Raw genomic sequence first — 19,780 nt, forward strand, 5'->3', positions numbered from 1 at the left:
AGAAGATCAGAGAAACTCAAAATTTCGACCCCAAAAAAACGACAGTGTTACCCCTGTTATTTTTTTTTGTGTGTGCGAAAAAATAAGTTTCTCCAATCTTCTTGAAACTCTGGATTCTGATAGAGGGCCATGGGACTTAGACCTGAGTGCAAAAATGGAGGCTCTAGACCCTTCCAGAGCTGAGATATTGAGATATTTATAATGGCATAAATGCTATGTGGGATCTCAATATCTCAGCTCTGGAAGGGTCTAGAGTCTCCATTTTGAATGGATCAGAATCCAGAGTTTCAAGAAGATTGGAGAAATGTATTTTTTTGCACAAAAAAACGACAGGGGTACCACATGGCCCTTTATCACAACCCAGAGTTTCAAGAAGATCAGAGAAACTCAAAATTATATGTTCTTTTGGCCGGAAGTTATTTTTCTTTATGAAGTTTTAAATATGGATATTCTTCCTCATTACTCATTACTCTACATAAAGTCGATATCTGGGATATTTTCATCAGCTATATGTTCAAGCACTTCAGAACGGTATATTCTGCACGTGAAAAAGTTTGAAAAATGTATCGGTACTGTGATATATATATATATTTTTTTATAAAATAAATTTCAATCAGCATTACTGAAAATGTGAGTAACAGGCTTTCAAACCTACTGTCCATTCTAATGGTCAGACACATTTAAAAAAATTCAGATTTAAAATGTGCAATTCTACAGTCGATTTTTATTAAGTTCTTAATATTTAATAAGATCTTTATATTTTACATACAAACTATGAAATACTGGCAAAAAAATATACAAAATGTAAATACACCTTAGAAAATGTTGCTTTAGAAAATGTTATGAAATGTGCTATTTGGGACAGAGCCAAACTTAGGCAGTGGGTGGTTTCAGAATTTGCAGAGTTTTCATCTGTCAAATTTGTATGCATATTCTCTACATTGACATTCCAACACACTTGAATATTTAAGTCATATCTATTAAACTGATTACTTGCAAAACTGTTTTGTGATTTATATTGAAAATAGCATTTCAATGTTGGATCTGTATTTTACAGACCATAGTATTCATGCAGTGATTAATAAAAATGAAAAGATTCAGATATGGGAAATGTTTACCTTAATCTCCACAGAGAATATGTTAATATAACATTATTAAAGAGTTTGACAATAAATTGCTTATTTATAGTTTGTTATAATTAACTCTAAGAATAACATTGATTGTAAATAAATGAATATAAACTTAAAATGTTCAGCTCTTATCATTAACATACACATTTAGCTATCATATCCCACAGGCTGAAGATAGATGTAGTTCTTTGGCATTGAACTCATGTGTAGTCAGACGAAGTGATACTAGTGATTTCTCGTGATTAACTCACTAGCAAAAGAAAGCAAAGCACTAAGATGATCAGTGAGGAAGCAGTCTTGGCACATTCACTAAAAGAAAAAGAGTAAAAATATGAACATAAACATTATTAATGCAATAGAACCAATCAGTTCTTTTTCACATTTAAAAAAATTAGAAGATAAAGGATAACAACTACAATGTAGTCAGATTAGTTATATTGGAGTTATATTGGAGGAAAAATAACTGATCATGTACGTCATCCTTAAACATGCTTTTTGTTACTAATATTAGTTAAATATACCAGTGTAAGTTTCCAGCCTTAGTTGTGGTCAGAATTAATGGCAAAAGTGATCAAAAAAAGCTGAAACCAGGACATTTGTGCTATCTCGAAGGCCGGACATGTCCGGGAAAAAGAGGATGGTAACCCCTACTACTCAGCTATCTCCTACTACTCAGCTTTCTCCTACTAAGTTAACATACTCTCCGCAGAACAAGATCCTGCTAGCTTAGCTTCCAAAAAAAAAAAAAAAAAAGATGGCTGACACTGTACATTCTGTGAGTGAGATCCCACCCTCTATGGACGGGTTGAGAACATGCGGGACAGCCCCTACAACTGGCTGTAGTCTTTAGCCTCTTGCCAAAAAATCCTCAGATGACGCAAAATGAGATTTTGCATCATCTGAGGATTTTTTCCAGACAAAAAATACATAAATCTCTCGTCTCAGGGGGATTTGAGGGAGGAAAGCATGGTAATTCGAAAATACTACAGGCTTTCTACTAATACAAAGCTTAATGCTAAATCCTGAAGTATCCCTTTAAGAAGTTCCAATCAACTAAAGATGTTACGAATCTGCATGAAGAGGACATGTGTCTATTGTCTTAATGCACAGTTAGGAGGAAAGTGGCCAAAGACTCTCCAAGGATCACAGATGGAGAATTGCAGAGATTACTTGAGTCTTGGGGGTCAGAAAGCCTAAAAATATATATCAAACAACCCCTAAATCACCACATGTTGTTTGGGAGGGTTTCAAGAAAAATCTTCCTCACTCCTCCAAAAATAAACTCCAGCGTTTTCAGTTGACAGACATGACTGGAAGTTCAAAAAGGATGGGATTCTATGGTCAGATGAAACAAAAAAGGGGCTTTTTGGCAGCAAACCCACCAGATACGTTTGGTGCAAACATGGATAAAAAGTACCCCATGCCTACGGTTAAATATACTGCTGGATCTTTTATGTTGCGGGCCTTTTTTTTGCTGGAGGTCCTGGACATCTTGTTCAAATGCATGGTATTCTGCTAGAAATCTTATAATGGGCCGTGGTTGGATCTTCCATCAGGACAACGGTCCAAAACAAACATCAAAATCAACACAAAAATGAAGCTTCTGCCATGACCGTCCAAGTCCCATAAACTGAACCCAAGGAAATGAGTGGGGTGAACTGAAGAGAAGAAGCAGCAACATGAACTTATGAATCTGAAGGATCTGGAGAGATTCTGTATGGAGGAATGGTCTCTGATCTCTTTTCAGTTGTTCTCCAAACTCATCAGGCATTATAGAAGAAAACTCAGAGCTGTTATCTTTGCAAAAGAAGGTTGCAAAAAGTATTTAATAACAGGTAGCCAATAATTATGGCCAGTGTGTTTTGGAGAAAAGCATGTATTTCATAATGTGATTTACTCCCCACTTTCAATTCTTTGACTTCAATGAAAGGTTAGATTTTTGCAATTTTTTGAATGAAAAATCAAAAGGATAAACAATGCTGATTTATTTTTTACAGCCATTTTAGATAATATGTGCTAAATTTATTGTTGAGAGGAAAACCCCTTGAAATGTGACATTTCGTTTTCGAGGGGACCTCAAGAAAAACATACTTCACAAACATACATACATACAAAACAAAGACAAAAGCTCTCCATCGCACCAAAACCACCCATATATTCCCCAATCCAACCATTAGATATTAGGAAGTAAACAGTTAAGGTCATTCATAAAAAATTGAGAATAATAATAATAAAACCAAAAAAGAAAACACACACACACACACACATACATACATTTATATATATATATATATATATATATATATATATACTGTATATATATATATATATATATATATATATATATATATATATATATGCATGTATGTTTGTATGTATGTATATATATATATACACACACATCAAGCATGAAGAAAACAGTTGCAGCTTATATGCAAATAATTAAGAAGAGACATCTTCTTAAACTGGTGAAAAGAGGAGATCGATCTAAAATACCTAAACCATTCCAATCAGAAGGGGCTTGGATGCCATTAATTCTGACCACTCAGTATACATGTTCTCTCCTAAATTTTGTTTTACATTTTAAAGTACTTCCAAAAAATATTTTACTTTTCTGTGCTTTGACTAAGGACACAACAGAGGTTCAAAGGATATTCACCTTGTAGCACATGGTCCCTGCTGGGCACTTGCATCAGGAGAAACATTAAAGTTCTTCACTGTCACTTTAGGGCAGGGTAGAGAGTGTTTCTGAAGAAGCCCTGAGATATCTGGATTGGAAAACAACATTTATAGACATGAGAAAGTGGGACACAATAGAAATATATCATAGCCGCCCAACTGAATCCTTGTCATCCTTCTTATTATGTTCAGTTTGCTTTAAGTTAAACGTGTAGTCTGAGGTTACTCCAAAAAACCTACCTTGCATGGTGAGGAGAAATATGATGTCACCACCCTTGATAAACTCTCTTCTAGTCAGATAATCATTTGTTATGCGATATATATAAACCCAATCACCCACAAATACAGACTCATTGCCGATGACAACTTGACTTCCTTTGTTTCGAGGATTGTTCCAATCTGTTAAAAAATATTGCTAAATATTGTTAAAAAGACCATTCAAAGCTACACATAACAACTTTGATTCTCAACTTAGTTAAAATGTAACATATAAACACATGATGTGAGAGAAAAATAATCGGACTCTCACTTGAAGATGCCAAAGCAGGGTCAGTGGTGATGCTTTGTTCTAAGGACATGCGCTTCTGCATGTGTGGATTCTGGTCAAGCATCTGGAAGGTTATTTGTCTCCATGGACAAGGCCACTGCAACTGGTCATCATATGCACCAGATACCAGATGAATTTTCATGGCATGAAAATTCTGATTTACCTCTAATGCAGCCTGAAAGCGATAACCATCACTGGAGTAATACAATGGACTGTAATGTACTAAAGGTTTCCTTATTGAAAAGTCTTTTATCTGCCATATGTGGGGACACTCAGTCTCTGAAATATTGATATCATCCAGTGATAAGCCTCCACGGGAGTTTCCAGCTCCTTTACGGGCTTCAAATACAACTTGGAAAGTTTTATTTGCATTCAGTGGCACATGGTGCAGTTTCCAGTAATTACCTGGGAGTTCTGCAAGAAATGAAACAGTAAAAAAAAAAAAAAAAAAAAAATTAGGAACATTTTAAAAGCATTGGCTGACTTTCCCCTGTATTACAGTACTTGAAGAAGAGACAGACCTCTGATCCGATCCATTAGTTTGAGAGTTCCTCTGTTGTCTGCTTTATTCTGGTACTCCCGGATCCAGATGTTGAGCTGATCAGACTCATTACCACTGTGATAGTAGTAGAACTGCAGGCACTGGACTTTGCAGTCTCTTTTAGGGGTCATTGTCTTGCTCTCCATTATGGCTGTGTCCCCTTCCTTTCTCCCCTCAGTGCTGAAGTGCATGAAAAAAGACATCCCTGCAGACATGAAAACAGGTGAACAGTTGTGTAGAACTGGGTGGTAGAGTGACTGCAACTGTGGATGGTAGTGGCGCATTTCTTTTTGGGCGACTGAATGACTAAAAATAAATAAATAAATACGCGAATAAATGTAAAAATTTTACTTTTACTAAAAACTATTTATACTTTTATTTCCCTACACTCTTAGAAAAAAGGGTTCTATATATGTAGCATAGGGTTCTTTACTCAACTCCAAATAACATTTTATGTTAAAAAAGGTTCTATAATGACAAGAAAGAACCCGTTCGGCACAAAGGTTCTTTATAGGCTATTATTCATTAATATATTACATTATTCTGCAATATTTTGTAGTTGTAATTAAATATTGTTTATTAAACTTAATATCACATTTAATCATGCTGATTTTTGGAGGAGAAAATCTGAAATGGCACTACATAAAATGATATAAATACAGTATATACATTTTCTAACCCCCATATCTTGAATTTTGATATAGACAATTTTTGGGGTTCCAAATACGTAGCGCTTCAGAACCTTTTAAGGTTCTATATAGAACCTTTTCTTCTAAGAGTGTATTTATGAATAATTATATATTTTCCCACATTTATTTATTCATTTATTTATTTCCATTTTTATTTATTTTCACTTTTATCAATGTATATTTGCATTTACGTCTACATTTATTTATTTATAAATGTATTTATTCATACATTTACATATTTATTAATTTATTGCTCTGTATGCTAATGAGGGGGCGTGTTTTACCTCAGACATAACAATCGAGCTCAGAGTGGCAGTGCTGAAGCTTTGAGGCCACAGGGACACCTTGTGGTGTGACCAAACACTACGCAAGAGGTTTGTGGACGTGACTTTACATGTGTCCCAGGAAATAAATGACTTAGAGATGGGCAATATGGCCAAAATCTTATATCACGATTTATGTCCATTAACTTTACTTAGCTATTTAGGCCTATCATACATTGATAGGTCTACTCTTTATTCCGGACATGGCCGTAAAACATCAGCTGGTCTGGATTTCTAAAATGTCTGGGCACACATGAAATGAATCCACTGATAACAGACACTTTTACATGGAAGCGCGTCAAATTATCCACTATATCCACATTTTATGCTATGCATTAGATCCGTTTACAGAAGCTAACTGCATTTTTAATGTAGGCCTATCTTCCAAAAATTTCATTTTTAAAAACCTTATTAAATAGGCTGTATGTGTCATAATGTAGCCTAAGTTCTTAAGTTTAACTGGTCAATTTAGTTAATAAGGCACTAGGCTATTACCAGGCAAATAAAATCAATTTCAACACAATCTTCACACAGCAGATGTGCAGACGCTGACTCTGAATGGCATTCTATTACTGAAAAAGATGCAGAGGAGCCGTGGGTGCATTTGCACTGCAATTACAATAGCATAAATAATGTTATGTTAGTTTTTTTTTTATAACATTTTGAATATTGAAATATGAAATGATAAAATTGATGAAATTATACGTTTAAATATGAAACTAAAACAGAATGCCAATTAAGCCACCGTCTTAACGAGTGAGTTCAATCAAATAATTTAGACGATTCGTTCAAATAGACTACAGCATTGCAAGAATAGCAAATAGCACTATAAGAATCAGTAGCCTATTTGAACAAATCGTCTCAATTAATAATATCTAATGCCATTCAGAGTCAGCGTCTGCACATCCCACATTTGCAGTGTGAAGATGGATTTTGTTGAAAATGATTTTATTTGCCTGGTAACAGCCCTATAGCAGTGCCTTATTAAGTAAATTGACCAGTTAAACTTATAGGCTACTATGACGCATTTATAGCCTATTCAATAAGTTTTTTAAAGCTGCAGTCCGCATTGTTTACTTGGCTTTGTCGCCATCTCTGTTCGAAATCTGCAATTGCAGTCATTCGCGGTATTATCAATTTTACACGAGTTTGACACTGCACAGCGCGGATGAACAGATTGAGGAGAGCTGTCAATCACCACGCCGTTGTCGGTACTGGCATTCAGAATCACAGATTATTCTTTTTGGAAGTACATTAACATATTCATTTTCACCATGGAAATGCCATCTGAACAAGTAAGTAACATCCACTTTTGTTCTGGTTCTGACATTGCAGTAAATCGCGCTGATTAAATCTAAAAATTGCTTATCATTCATCACATTGCAAATTAGACTTTGTTCTCAACTTGTTACAGTTAACAACGTCAGCATTGTGTGACTACATGTAATGTCCTTCTGATATGTATCCTTAGGCTTTTTTGAGATGAGCAAAAACTGCGCAGAACCGATCAACAGTGATCAGCGCGAGATGCATGCCGGTTAGAAATGTGTCCGAGATTGGTCTGCCTGGCTCTGATGTCATGCTGACGTACGTCAAAAAACTCTCGCGACCGCAAGGCGCACCTATGGAAGCTTGTTTCCGCCACTGAATAAAAAAATTAAGTAAATAATTGCGACTTTTTATCTCACAATTCTGACTTTTTTTCTCACAATTGCGAGATAAAAAGTCCGAATTGCGTGATATAAAGTCGCAATTGCGAGTTATAAAGTCAGAATTGCGAGATGTAAAGTCAGAATTGCGTGATATAAAGTCAGAATTGCGTGATATAAAGTCAGAATTGCGTGATATAAAGTCAGAATTGCGATATATAAAGTCAGAATTGCGTGATATAAAGTCAGAATTGCGAGATATGAAGTCAGAATTGCGTGATATAAAGTCAGAATTGCGAGATATGAAGTCAGAATTGCGAGTTATAAAGTCAGAATTGCGAGATATAAAGTCGCAATTGCGTGTTATAAAGTCAGAATTGCGAGATATGAAGTCAGAATTGCGAGTTATAAAGTCAGAATTGCGAGATATAAAGTCGCAATTGCGTGTTATAAAGTCAGAAATGCATGATATAAAGTCAGAATTGTGAGATTTAAACTATTCTGAGGGGGAAAAAAGTTAGTCTTTTTTTCCCCTTAGAATTGGCCTAATAAGTCGCAATTGCGAGTTTATATCTCACAATTCTGAAAAAAGATGTCAGAATTTCGACATATAAACTCGCAATTATGTGTTATAAAGTCAGAATTGCGAGATGTAAACTCGCAATTGTGAGAAAAACGTCACACTTCTGTCTTTTTTTCTCAGAATTGCTTTATATCACGCAATTCTGACTTTATATCTCGCAATTCTGACTTTATATCTCGCAATTCTGACTTTATAACACACAATTCTGACTTTACAACTCGCAATTGCGACTTTATATCACGCAATTCTGAGAAATAAAGTCAGAATTGTGAGATATAAACTCGCAATTCTGAGAAAAAAAAGTCAGAATTGTGAGATAAAAAGTCATAATTATTTATTATATTTTTTTATTCAGTGGCGGAAACAAGCTTCCATACGCACCTGTCGGATTCTGCAGTTGCGCGCAGTTGCTCTCCACCGACTGCGCTGATCAGAAGCACGATAGGAAACGACTTGCTGACGACACAGCTTAATGCTCATTGGTTTAAACAACCGTGATGTATTGTTCTCTTTTAAAATGTTTGATTTTAAAACTCTGATATCATGTTTTATGTGTATAAATTATATGTGGATATTCCCAAACTCTCTGACAGTGCGATCTATGTGATGTAATTTTTTTTTATTTTATTTTTTTCTAAAAACACATATCTGTATTAAAGAAAAAAATATTGATAACACGTAGGCCAATTTAAAATGGAATTAAATAAGTACTTTGGGTGTCTTGTTCATTATATTTATTTTCATATAAAAGCAACAAAACTTCAATAGCATCCAATTTATTAGCAACACCATGCACGGGCCTGAATTCCATGAATCCTGTGAAATCCGCCTTTGACACGTCAGATACACTGCGAAAAGAGAGATCTGTCCGGCTTGCCTGCGCTTTCTTCACTCCTCCTGCAGCCGCCAACTCTCGACTAAATTTCAGGCGAGGCAAGGCGCATCTCGAACAAGCCTGTTTTCGCATGTACGGAGCCCCTAAAGGAACGTGGTGGTGGAAAAAAGTTCCCTCGCAAAACTTTTGGGTTCCCCAGAGAAACTTTGTGTTCCCTCGCAAAACTTTTGCATTCTCTCGCAAAGTTATTTGCATTCCCATGCAAAAGTTTTGCGTTCCCTTGCAAAGATATTTGCGTTCCCAGGCAAAACCTGTTGGCAGCTCGGACAGACACTTCCTGTTTAATGTCCCGCTGGCAGTGTTTCAGAGATCCGTACGTTAAAGGTAGTGTAGGTCAGAATTTTATAAAACCTTTTTCCAAATTTGTTTAAACTTTCTATATATATATCAATGCATAATTAAAATCTAAGTACTCTGAAAAAAAAAGAGTATAAAAATCGAGTGACTCTAGACCGTTTAATCTGCACTAAACACATCTCATTATTTCAAACCGGGGCGAAACAACGGATTGGCTTAGGCGACTGTCACTCTCTCGCAACCATGGCAACCACCCTTTTGCCACACTGGACCTGCCCACTTGCGCATGTCGTACCTGTTCGCATTGTCTCGTCTTGTCTCGGGAGTGTAGTCCTCATCAGAATCAACAATGCTTTCATCAAGCAAACTCTTACATGCACAACAACATATATATGTTATGAATCTAACACGAAATTCATCTTCATCACAGTGTAAATGATGGCAATGGAAAAACGTGTATCATGCAACCTGTTTTTAGCTTTGCCTTATAGATAACTAGCTCCTTAGCGAATCCATAAATATATATTGTAAACTTTACCAATATCAATATGCTAGCTTGATAGTGAGTAATAAAATACAATTTATTTGTTTATCTTCATAATGATAGTTAGATTTTTTTTATTTACATGTGTTTCTGACATGATGTCTGACATGATGTCACTACATGCACTCCTTCCTCTCCTCTCCTCTCGTCTCAGGTAAATAATGCGTCTTCAGTTCAGCTGTCGGAGTCGCGCGTTCATGTGTTTTGGGGGCGTGGCTTTGGAAGGAGCCCAGAAGGGAGGGGATGAAGTGAATGGAAATAATGAGCTGTCTTTAAAACAGTCGTGAGAGGCAGTGTTGTAGTCGAGACCACCTCACTCGAGTCCGAGTCCAGACCGAGACCAGAGAGAGTCGAGTCCGAGTCAAGACCGAGTCCATAGAGAGTCGAGTCCAAGTCGAGTCCAAGGCCAGAGATGGTCGAGACCGAGACCAGTGAGGGTTGATTACCTAATTTACTTTTATTTACTAAGAGAAATCCTTTTTTTATTTTACTGAATTTACTTAGAGTTTAAAAAATGTGATCAGTTTAGGGTAAAAAGGCCACATAGTAGGTGGTGTTAAAAGTAATTTTATTACAATTTGTCATGTGCAGTTGTGCACTAGAAAATCAATCACTGGGCGTGTCAATCAATTTAAAGAAATATTTTATTAACATACATTAATAATCATGAAAAATATTTTGAATTGAACTTGAGTGGACTCGGGAATAAGTCCGAGTCCTAAAAAAAAAATTTTTCGAGTACGAGTCAATTCCGAGTCCAAATGCACACGAGTCCATGACAAGACCAAGACCATTAAAATATGGTCTCGAGACCGAGTCCGAGTCCCAAATACTACAACACTGGTGAGAGGTCAACAGACACTCGATTTTTATACTTTCTTTTTCAGAGTACTTGGATTTTAATTATGCATTGATATATATAGAATGTTTAAAGATATTTGGAAAAAAAAGTTTTTTTAAAAAAAATTCTGACCTACACTAGCTTTAATGGAGCGTTTCATAGTGTTTGAACTTGGACTCAAATATAAAGAAATGTGGTCAGTGCTTAAAGGGATACTTCACCTCTTGAAAGATGAACGTGTATTTAAAATAGGTCATTTATGTAGAAGAAATGTGAAATAATTTTTGAATTTGGGGAGCATTTTCTAGTCATTTAGTCATTTCTAGACTATTTCTATAAATAGTCATTTATTTTTTTTATTTGTTACATTTATTTGCATAATATTTATGTATTTATTTTACAGTTGTTATAGGTTTGGTCCTCCATAACTGACTGACTGACTAAAACGGATCTCACCATTTTGTTCTTTGCTCAAGTAGGTGTGGTCAGTCACATTGATGCCACTCACTGACTTCACTCTCTGCCAGCCATAAACGGAAGCAGAACAGACACTCATCTGACACAGAGATGCATCATCAAAACTGCAGTGGTCAAGGAAAGAGATGAAGGAATCTAATGCAAACAGACAAACACTGAGGTAAATTGATTACAATTTCCAATAATCCATTAATTGTCCTTATCTAGAAGAAGAAAAAAACAGCTATAAAGACCATAAATTAACCAAATAAATTAAAATACTCACTGCATTTATAGAGTTTGTTGAGCTCAATCGCATCATATTCACTGATGTCCAGGCGTTGACCAATCACATCTTGGAACTCAGGAAGCTTGGTGATGATCGTGGATCCATTACCGTTACTGAAGGCATTTTTATCATAATGCATCACAGAGTAATAGTCATATGGGGTGCCTTGGGTGGTGGTCACATTCTCACTGTATTTATTGAAATTATGCTCCTGCCCTGAAAATAAAGACTATAGCAGTTATTTAGAATGGCTTTTTTTTTTTTACTATAAGTGCTTTTTAGTTTTTAGTGGAAAGTTCAACTTCAGGGTCAGTAAAGCAAATTAATAAAATTAGTATTTTCCAAAAAAAAATATTACAGGGCAACCTCTAATGATGTGTTCAAAGTTGATTGTCACATAATCATCTCTGTCATATCTTGACTGCTCATGCCAAAATCCTAGTGCATGGAGAAACTCATGCTCGACAATGGCTTTTAGTCCACAGCCATTACCAATGGAAAGATTCTGGCCTCCAGAAAAAATACGTCCAACAAATGACCAACACCTGCAAAATAAGTTATAAGTAAGAAATAACAGCACATTCACATAACACATAAGTGAATAAAGGAAATGTTGACATCACAACCAGTCAAATTATATAGTCTACTTTACAACAAAAATGTCATAAAAAATACAAAAAAAGATGTTATGTATTTAAGATTCTTTATTTGCAAAGTAGCCTTAGATTACAGCTGTGGTCGTGGCAAATGAGGAGTTTATCAAATGTTTTATCAAAGTCAAGGGAGAAGCCCATAGACAGCCATAAAGTTGATCCTTGCTGCTAGCTCGTAGACACGCCCATTTTTACCGAGGTGCGGTGCATCGTTGGTAACTTGTGTGAACTTGACGGCAGAAATATCCCAGCATTCAATTCGCCATTCGAGGCAGGTCAATACAGCAATTCGTTTTTCTACAATTATGTACGCTATTTCATCAAATTTCATGTTTTATGGGAACTTTAGACATAATGATTTTTAAGCTGCACAAACTGGGTTATCCCCAAACTTAATGTAACCGTTATGGGAAGATCATCTATCTAATGTAAAGGACATATTTTATCAGAGTACAGTTCAGTCTATTTTTGTACTGTATTTATCAATGGGAAATCCATCATGCTAAAATAATCTGTAGGCCTACTGTGGCTCGCTTGCAAGGCTCGCTTGCACGAGTTGACCAGCAACATATTTCTGCTTCAAATATTGTGCGTAGTTAACAGTGAGTGATGGTTTCAGGCATTATTTTATTAGTGCATTTGTCAGTGCCGCATTTGTGACTCTTATTCTGCCTGGCAGAAAGAAAGCTCGTACTGAAGGCGGAGCGGTTTGACCAATCAGATGAAAGGGGCGTTTCAGCGCCGCCCACGTGTGCAAATGAAATATCAAATCCATAAACCGATTTGTAAACCACAAACAAAAAATAAAAAAGATCAAGCCAAAATCAAATTTTTCATTTTTTAAACAAAAAAAAAAGAAAAGAAAAAACGAATAAACAAGCTGATTTTAAGGCAACTATCCATTGAAAAATGAATGTCTGGTTTCCATTGTGAAGCGTTACACAGCAGTCCGTTTTGGGCATAACGTGCAATAAGAGTCTCATATCACATTCCCTTTAAAAGCCATTTGCGCTCGCGCCATGGCGAATTCTCTATAAAGAAATTTGCATGCAGAAACTGAATGCTTCTCCGTTTAAGAGATTCAGAGGAGATCTGCTCGTTCGCAAGGTTAAAGCGAGTAGTCTATGCCCTATGGACTAGGTGTACTAACTGAAAGCATACTTTACCCTTGAAGACTCTCCACAGAGATGTAAAAAGCTTCTGCTGCTCTGGGCTTAAAGTCAATACATGATTTCAGTCTGAACTGCTCAAAGGCTCTCAGAATGATTCCTTTATAGTTTATGCCTATAAACAGCAATCGAAAACATATGATGGATGGAAAACATACAACTTTGAATCAAAATACTTTTTGAAAGTTGATTTGGTAAACTGTAAGTGAGAAATCCATCATTTCTTACTGAGATTCACACTCAGCACATAGGGGACGGGAATATTCCACCGATTCCCAAGAATGGCACTCCTTTGCGGGGGCTTTAAAGCAGATTGTTTTAAGTATGCAGACAGAGAATACTATATCGACTGATTTATAAATGATCCCATATTGCAGAATGTCTTGGAACAAAACTCACCTCCATGATGTCTCCTTCTCTGAGACTTAAACCTACAGTAATAAAAGAAGTAGCCTATTCAGGTTACAATAAATATACTTAAAATAAACAGGAGTGAATCATGATTTATAAACAAAGCAAAACAAAACAGAACAAAAAATGCATAGCCGAATACTAAGTTGCTTTTACAAATGCATTTTTAATCATTTATAAAAGAGTTTTACCTTTGTTTAAATCGGGAATATCGTTCCACTGCTCATTAATGCCTTTGAGAAAAATATGAAGACATACACAGCATTGTGTGCACTGAGTGCAAAACAAAACGGTTTTATTGAATCAGCCTAAAAAGTAAATCATATCATCGGGCAGTGGTGAGGAGTAAAAACAGGATCTTTTACCCTGCACACTTATTACAATAACGTTAAAACAGAGAAATGTCAGTGACTGTGTTGTACTCACCATCTGGTGGGGGCTGAGAACGAGATATGAAAACAAAATTCAGACATTAAGAAAAATAGATTTAAAAATTAACTCTACATACCCCCCTTTCAGTGACAATGTGCTGTAGAATAAGCTCTCAACTTACCATAGGTAATGCTGGCCCAAAAGCCAAAGCCAAACTCAGCAAAAGAAATGTGCATAAATGCATCTTTACTGAAATAATAATCTCATTTACATTTGTCATGTCATCAAAATATTAAAAATATACAAGAAACTTAAAACGGATGCAAACTGATTCGAGAGAACATAAAACTGCCACTTCCACCCAGATTGACAGGAAAATTGTATTATGTAGAAGCATATTTACATGTAAATATAGAAGCATATTTATAGTTCTGGTCTTCCACATACCAAGTTCCCAGAAAAATATATTTACATATTATACATTTACATATTTACACAACAGAATAAACTTTTTTTTTGTTTCCAACCTTCACTGAATGATCAAACACTTTCCATTAAAAAAGAACCATTTGTTCCATTTTTTTGAGCATACAAGTACTCATTTAACATGAAGACATTAATTTAAGTGTTTAAAATAATTTTGATTATTGTGATACATATTCTAAATCCTTACAGTGGATGGCCCACATAAATCCTTCACCTTTTGTTTCAGGCCCCATGTAGGTCCCAGCTGTTTTACCTTTTGGGGCTACTATGAGGATTTACAGGGCAAACCCTTGTGACAACATTGCTGGCTTCATCTGTAGTCTTTGCAAATGAGGATGGGTTCACACTAGAGCCTGTAGTAAAGGTCTGGTCTGTAGTAAACTAAAAGTGTGTCTGAGGTTATTTTTAGGAAGGTTATCACAAAGTTTAGGAGCCAAAGTTTAACTTTAAGAATGATGGATTGTAGTGTGGTACAAGTTCATAGTTTATGTACAGTGGAGCTATACAGTTTAGGATCATGCAAGTCAGTGCTTCTCAAAACTCTCCTGGAGGATTCCCAGAACTGCACATTTTGTATGTCTCCCTCATCAGCTCTGCAGACTGCAAGACCTGAATTTGGTGTGTCAGTTTAAGGGAGACATTCAAAATTTGCAGTGCTGGGAGTCCTCCAGGACAGGTTTAAGAACCTCTGTTGTAAGTAAATAGCAACATTTTATTGTTGGTGCAGGATGTGCCGAAGAATATAGGCTACAGATGATACAATTGGGGTGATACGATCATATTTTCTAAGGACTCTAGCAGTTGTATTTTGAACTAGCTTGTTAATGGAGAAGGAAGGACACCACCAAGTAGTTTTGCATTACAATCATCCAGTCTTGACGTCATGAATGCATGAAATGAAAGCTTTAGTGTAAGTTCTGAGACTCAATCAGTGTCTCATGTGTCACCTCACTTCTAACCAATCGTGTGCTAACACTCACAGTATAAAAGATTGGTACTTACATTTGTCTGAGTTCGCAGAGACTGACGGTGCCAATTACATCCATCCTCGCCAACCACCACCAAGATGGTATACCCTCCTTTACCTCCAGGTGGGTCGGCTGCGCCCCTGCCTTCATCTTCAGGCAGGACATGCAGATTCCGCTACCCTCGCATTGCTCACTAAGGACCGGGCCTACGACAAAGAACTTCATAAATTCATGCTTGCCTAGCCGTAAATAAATACAGTATATGCTTGTTGTATCATTATCTCCCGAGTCTTTCTGGTAACTAGTTTTTCTGTATTGGCAATATTTAAAATTGTTTCCTAGTCATAGTTTAATAGCTTGGCAATGTTTCTTAGGTGGAAGGAGGCTATAACATGCAAAATATGATTTTCAAAAGACAAGTTGCTGTCTGGCTATATAATGAGGTCTTTAACTTTGGAAGGTCTTGTAGGCCTACTTGTCTTTAGTCAAGTGAATAGTATCCCTTTTTATCAGATTTTAATAGAAACAAATTACTGGTCATCCAGTGTGTATTAGCCTATCTTTATATACTCTGTAATGATATTTTATTCGGCAATTTTATAGCAATGGAAACTAATCCCATGCTTTCTAATGATATTTTCATGGGGCAGCAGGTTGTCACTTGGAGATCTCAGGAGCTAAACTATAGCACACTAAATGCAAGCAAGTACTTTCAAGAAGAATCTAAGGCTAAATTCAGACTGTCAGTCCAAATCAGATTTTTGTGCATAGCCGACCGAAATTAGATCAGATTTAAGTTTATGTTTTTGCTGATCAATTTTAATGAGTGTGAATAAAAGTCTAAAATATATCTGTTAATCATATAAAACGATTGAGTCTCTTTTGGACCAAACCACTCAATATATATATCAGTTTTACAATCTCTTCATGAACTTTTTGAAGCATCAAAGTGGTAGTTACACAGTGTCAAAGTGGACAGAAATATCTCAGTTTTAAAATATCTTCATTTGTGTTCCAAAGTTAAACGAAAGATTTTGAGGTTTGGAGTGATATGAGGGTGAGGGTAATTTTTGAGCGTATGTATTAGTCAGGCTATAACATTTTCAGCTGACATTTACGCTTTATTAATACAGCCCTTTTACAAAAGGCACCATGGAACAAGAACAATTAATTTGAGGAACTAAACAAGAACCAAATTTCCCTTTTGCTCATTTCCATTTTCTGTTTCCACCTTGTATAAAGAAACATACTTTCAAGCATACTTTTCTGGCAAACAAAAACAAGGAAAAAACACTGGTTAATCATAGACACAATAAAATATGAAAATGTTACAGCATAAATGTGTCATTTGCTATTCATCTTTTTTTTAGAATGTACCTGATGTTAAAGTACTAAAATACAAAGACATGACAGCAGGGAGAAACACAGTGTTGCAGTATGTGAATTCTAGGACTCTTCACAGCACTGTGTAGTGTGGGGGTTTTCTAGTTACAGATTTCCCAATGACAGTTCTGCCAATTTCCATTAAATAACCTGACCAGAACAAAAGAGTTATAAATATTTATACTACACCAATATATTTTGGATTTGATGAACCTACTTTCGTGCCCCAAATGAGCCATGATTATCAGGAACTTTATCAGGATTAAAAAGAAGAACAGAATCAATATTTCACATACAGTAGGTAAATCAGTGTGATTAGTAAAATGGGCTTAATTTCACCAAAGCTATTTAAAATGATACCAAACATGAAAGGGAAAAACAAAAGATTCACAAGATGCATCAAATGTCTTATTGCCATTTTTTGTGAATTTTCAGTGACTTGAGTCAGGGTGAAAGGAGGGGAGGAGGAAGAGGGGGATGAATATATAAATGAGGTCCTGGGGTCCTATACTCTTTCTTTCAAATCTCTCCAGATTAATGAGCTTTATTGTTTTATTACAGGTTAGGATTCTCAAGTTCAGTCTTAGTGGAAATCCAGTCTTACAATATTTGCAGTGCTTTGACAACGCCTACAAAAAATAGATTCAAAATATCTTTTTAATATGCTATATTATCACCAAATATTGGATTCTATCTTTTTGTCAACTTGTTTTCTTTCAATTTCATATTCAATTTCTTTCAAAGGTTTTTATTTTGTTTTTGACAAGTGAACATCAATGTTTATATTCATGTCCTAAAGAGAAGTCCTCCTAAGGCAGCTACTGTAACATAAAGTTATAGGTCTTTGGAGTCTGAGATATATGTGACTGACATTCAATAGAGCTCATAATAGTGAACTAATCCAATCATGAGAGTGTCAGCATCACTTCCTAATTATTTTATTTTTAAAAACTGTCTTTATTAGGATTATTTTATGTTTAAGTTTTAAATAAACAGAGAACATGCGTCCATCCTGGCAAGAGTAGTGGTCACAATCTCAACCTAGCTAATGTATTTGGGGGGATATATAAACTATAAACTGGTTTCCACAAAGAACCCATTTGAGGCACATGCTTCTGAAATGTTATGACCATGTTAAGAGTATAAAACCCCCACAATTGTTCACTTTTTAGACATGTTACTTTTGTGATTAGTAATTAATTGGTTATTAATTCTTAGTTCACAAGTAGTTCTCAATGAGGATATATTTCTTTAGTAACGATCAAATACCTACCAAGGAACTACCTTTGTACTAAATTACCTATTACTTACTGCTTAGTTAATATTGCTTCCATATTAGTTAATAGTATTAAGTTAGGTGTTAATGCAGTACTACCTATTATTTCCTGCATAGCTACTTGTTAACTACCGACCATTATTTTAAAGTGTTACCCAGGTATGTAACCCTGTTTCCCGTGCATCCGGCTTGCCTGCACGTCTCCTTCAGACAACAGTGGATGACAGTCATCTGACAGTGCAAGACACAGATTGTTTAAGTCAAACTGCTTGTGTATTTGACAAATGAATGGTATTCAGATCAGATCTTTGATTTTACCCACAATATTATTAGACAAAAACATGTAATTTATGTTTTTGAAAAACCGGTATGCATTTCCTTAAATTCCTTGTAACATGAGTTCTACTTGCATGCATTTGTGGGTCATATAAGTCTGGTTTAAATTAAGATGTTTTACTTTTTAGATATTTGTGGAAAATGAAACATACTGTAGGCTACATGAAACCTCATGAAAATATTACACTGTTTACAAAAAATAGCACAGTGTGTGACACAGATTGCATTTTTTTTTTCTGTGCTCTGAATTCCTAAGGCTACAGTTAATGGTTTTTATGTGCAGAGGAAATCAGATATACAGTAAAAGTGTTGTAAGCGGACTCTGCCCCTCCACGTTGGCTGAATGACGAGAGAGGTGTGTCTGGTTTGGGGTTTAACAGAACGTGTATAATAATGCTGAATGAGCCACTTAGTGTAAACTACAGCTTGATTTATGTGAAAACAACAACTCTCACATGCAAATCAAAGCTCAACACAAATGATCGTATCAAATGTCTCTAAAGTACTAATAACAGCATTTAAAGAATCTTTGGAAAACAATTATTAGTGTTATTCAACAAAAGCACCATTGTCCTTGAGCAGACATATTGATCATATTTTTTTTTAAACTATTGTCTTAAAGGCATAGTTTACCCCCAAATTAAAATTCTGTCATCATTTACCCTCTTGTTATTCCAAACCTTTACAATAATCAGTATCAGAATTGGGTATGACTTTCTTTTTTGTGTGGAACACAAAAATTAGAAATTGTGAATAATGAACTGTTCACACTTTTTCATGTTAGATGTGCGCTGAGGCTTTCAAGCCTCAAAAAAATTATACAATGTATATATATTAGGGCTGTGCAAAAGTTAATTGCGATTAATCGCATCCAAAATAAAAGTCTGTTTTACATAATATATTTGAGTGTGCTGTATATAATTATTTTGTATATATAAATACCTATGCATGCATGTATATATTTAAGAATTATTTGCGCTTAAATTCTGTATATATATAAATACATAATCTATATTATATAAATATAAATATATTATATAGGAATAACACATTTTCTTAAACATATACATGCATGTGTGTGTATTTATATATACAAAATAATTATATACAGCACACACAAATATACTATGTAAACACAGACTTTTATTTTGGATGCGATTAATCGCAATTAACTTTTGCACAGCCCTAATATATATATATATATTAAAACCACAATAATAAATTATTATTTTGGGAGATTGTCAAATAAACATATCACATTAA

General features: G+C 35.3%; 1 protein-coding gene across 1 annotated transcript; it reads right to left on the reverse strand.

The window, feature by feature from the left end:
• Positions 1-704: 704 nt before the first annotated feature.
• On the reverse strand, positions 705-17,144 carry LOC120484792 (meprin A subunit beta). Its single transcript, XM_089118199.1, has 16 exons — positions 17,123-17,144; positions 16,988-17,055; positions 15,557-15,697; positions 14,123-14,135; positions 13,888-13,929; positions 13,685-13,716; positions 13,514-13,586; positions 13,283-13,400; positions 11,830-12,008; positions 11,461-11,679; positions 11,175-11,330; positions 4,878-5,102; positions 4,339-4,770; positions 4,050-4,208; positions 3,790-3,898; positions 705-1,439 (listed from the first exon to the last, which is right to left on the reverse strand). The coding sequence occupies exons 1-16, from the start codon at positions 17,142-17,144 to the stop codon at positions 1,373-1,375; spliced, it is 2,055 nt and encodes a 684-aa protein (XP_088974325.1). The 3' UTR covers positions 705-1,372.
• Between the last annotated feature and the right edge of the window lie 2,636 nt (positions 17,145-19,780).

The sequence above is a fragment of the Pimephales promelas genome, chromosome 12 (assembly GCF_988280905.1).
Source record: "Pimephales promelas chromosome 12, fPimPro1.hap1.1, whole genome shotgun sequence".
Classification (NCBI taxonomy): Eukaryota; Metazoa; Chordata; class Actinopteri; order Cypriniformes; family Leuciscidae; genus Pimephales; species Pimephales promelas.

Coding starts and splice junctions, on each gene's coding strand:
- LOC120484792 (XM_089118199.1), bottom strand. CDS start 17,144: ATGGCTCATTTGGGGCACGAAA. Junction 15,698..16,987: donor GAAAACCCCCACACTACACA/GTGCTGTGAAGA, acceptor ATGCGAGGGTAG/CGGAATCTGCATGTCCTGCC. Junction 4,209..4,338: donor CCCTGCTTTGGCATCTTCAA/GTGAGAGTCCGA, acceptor ATTTTTTAACAG/ATTGGAACAATCCTCGAAAC.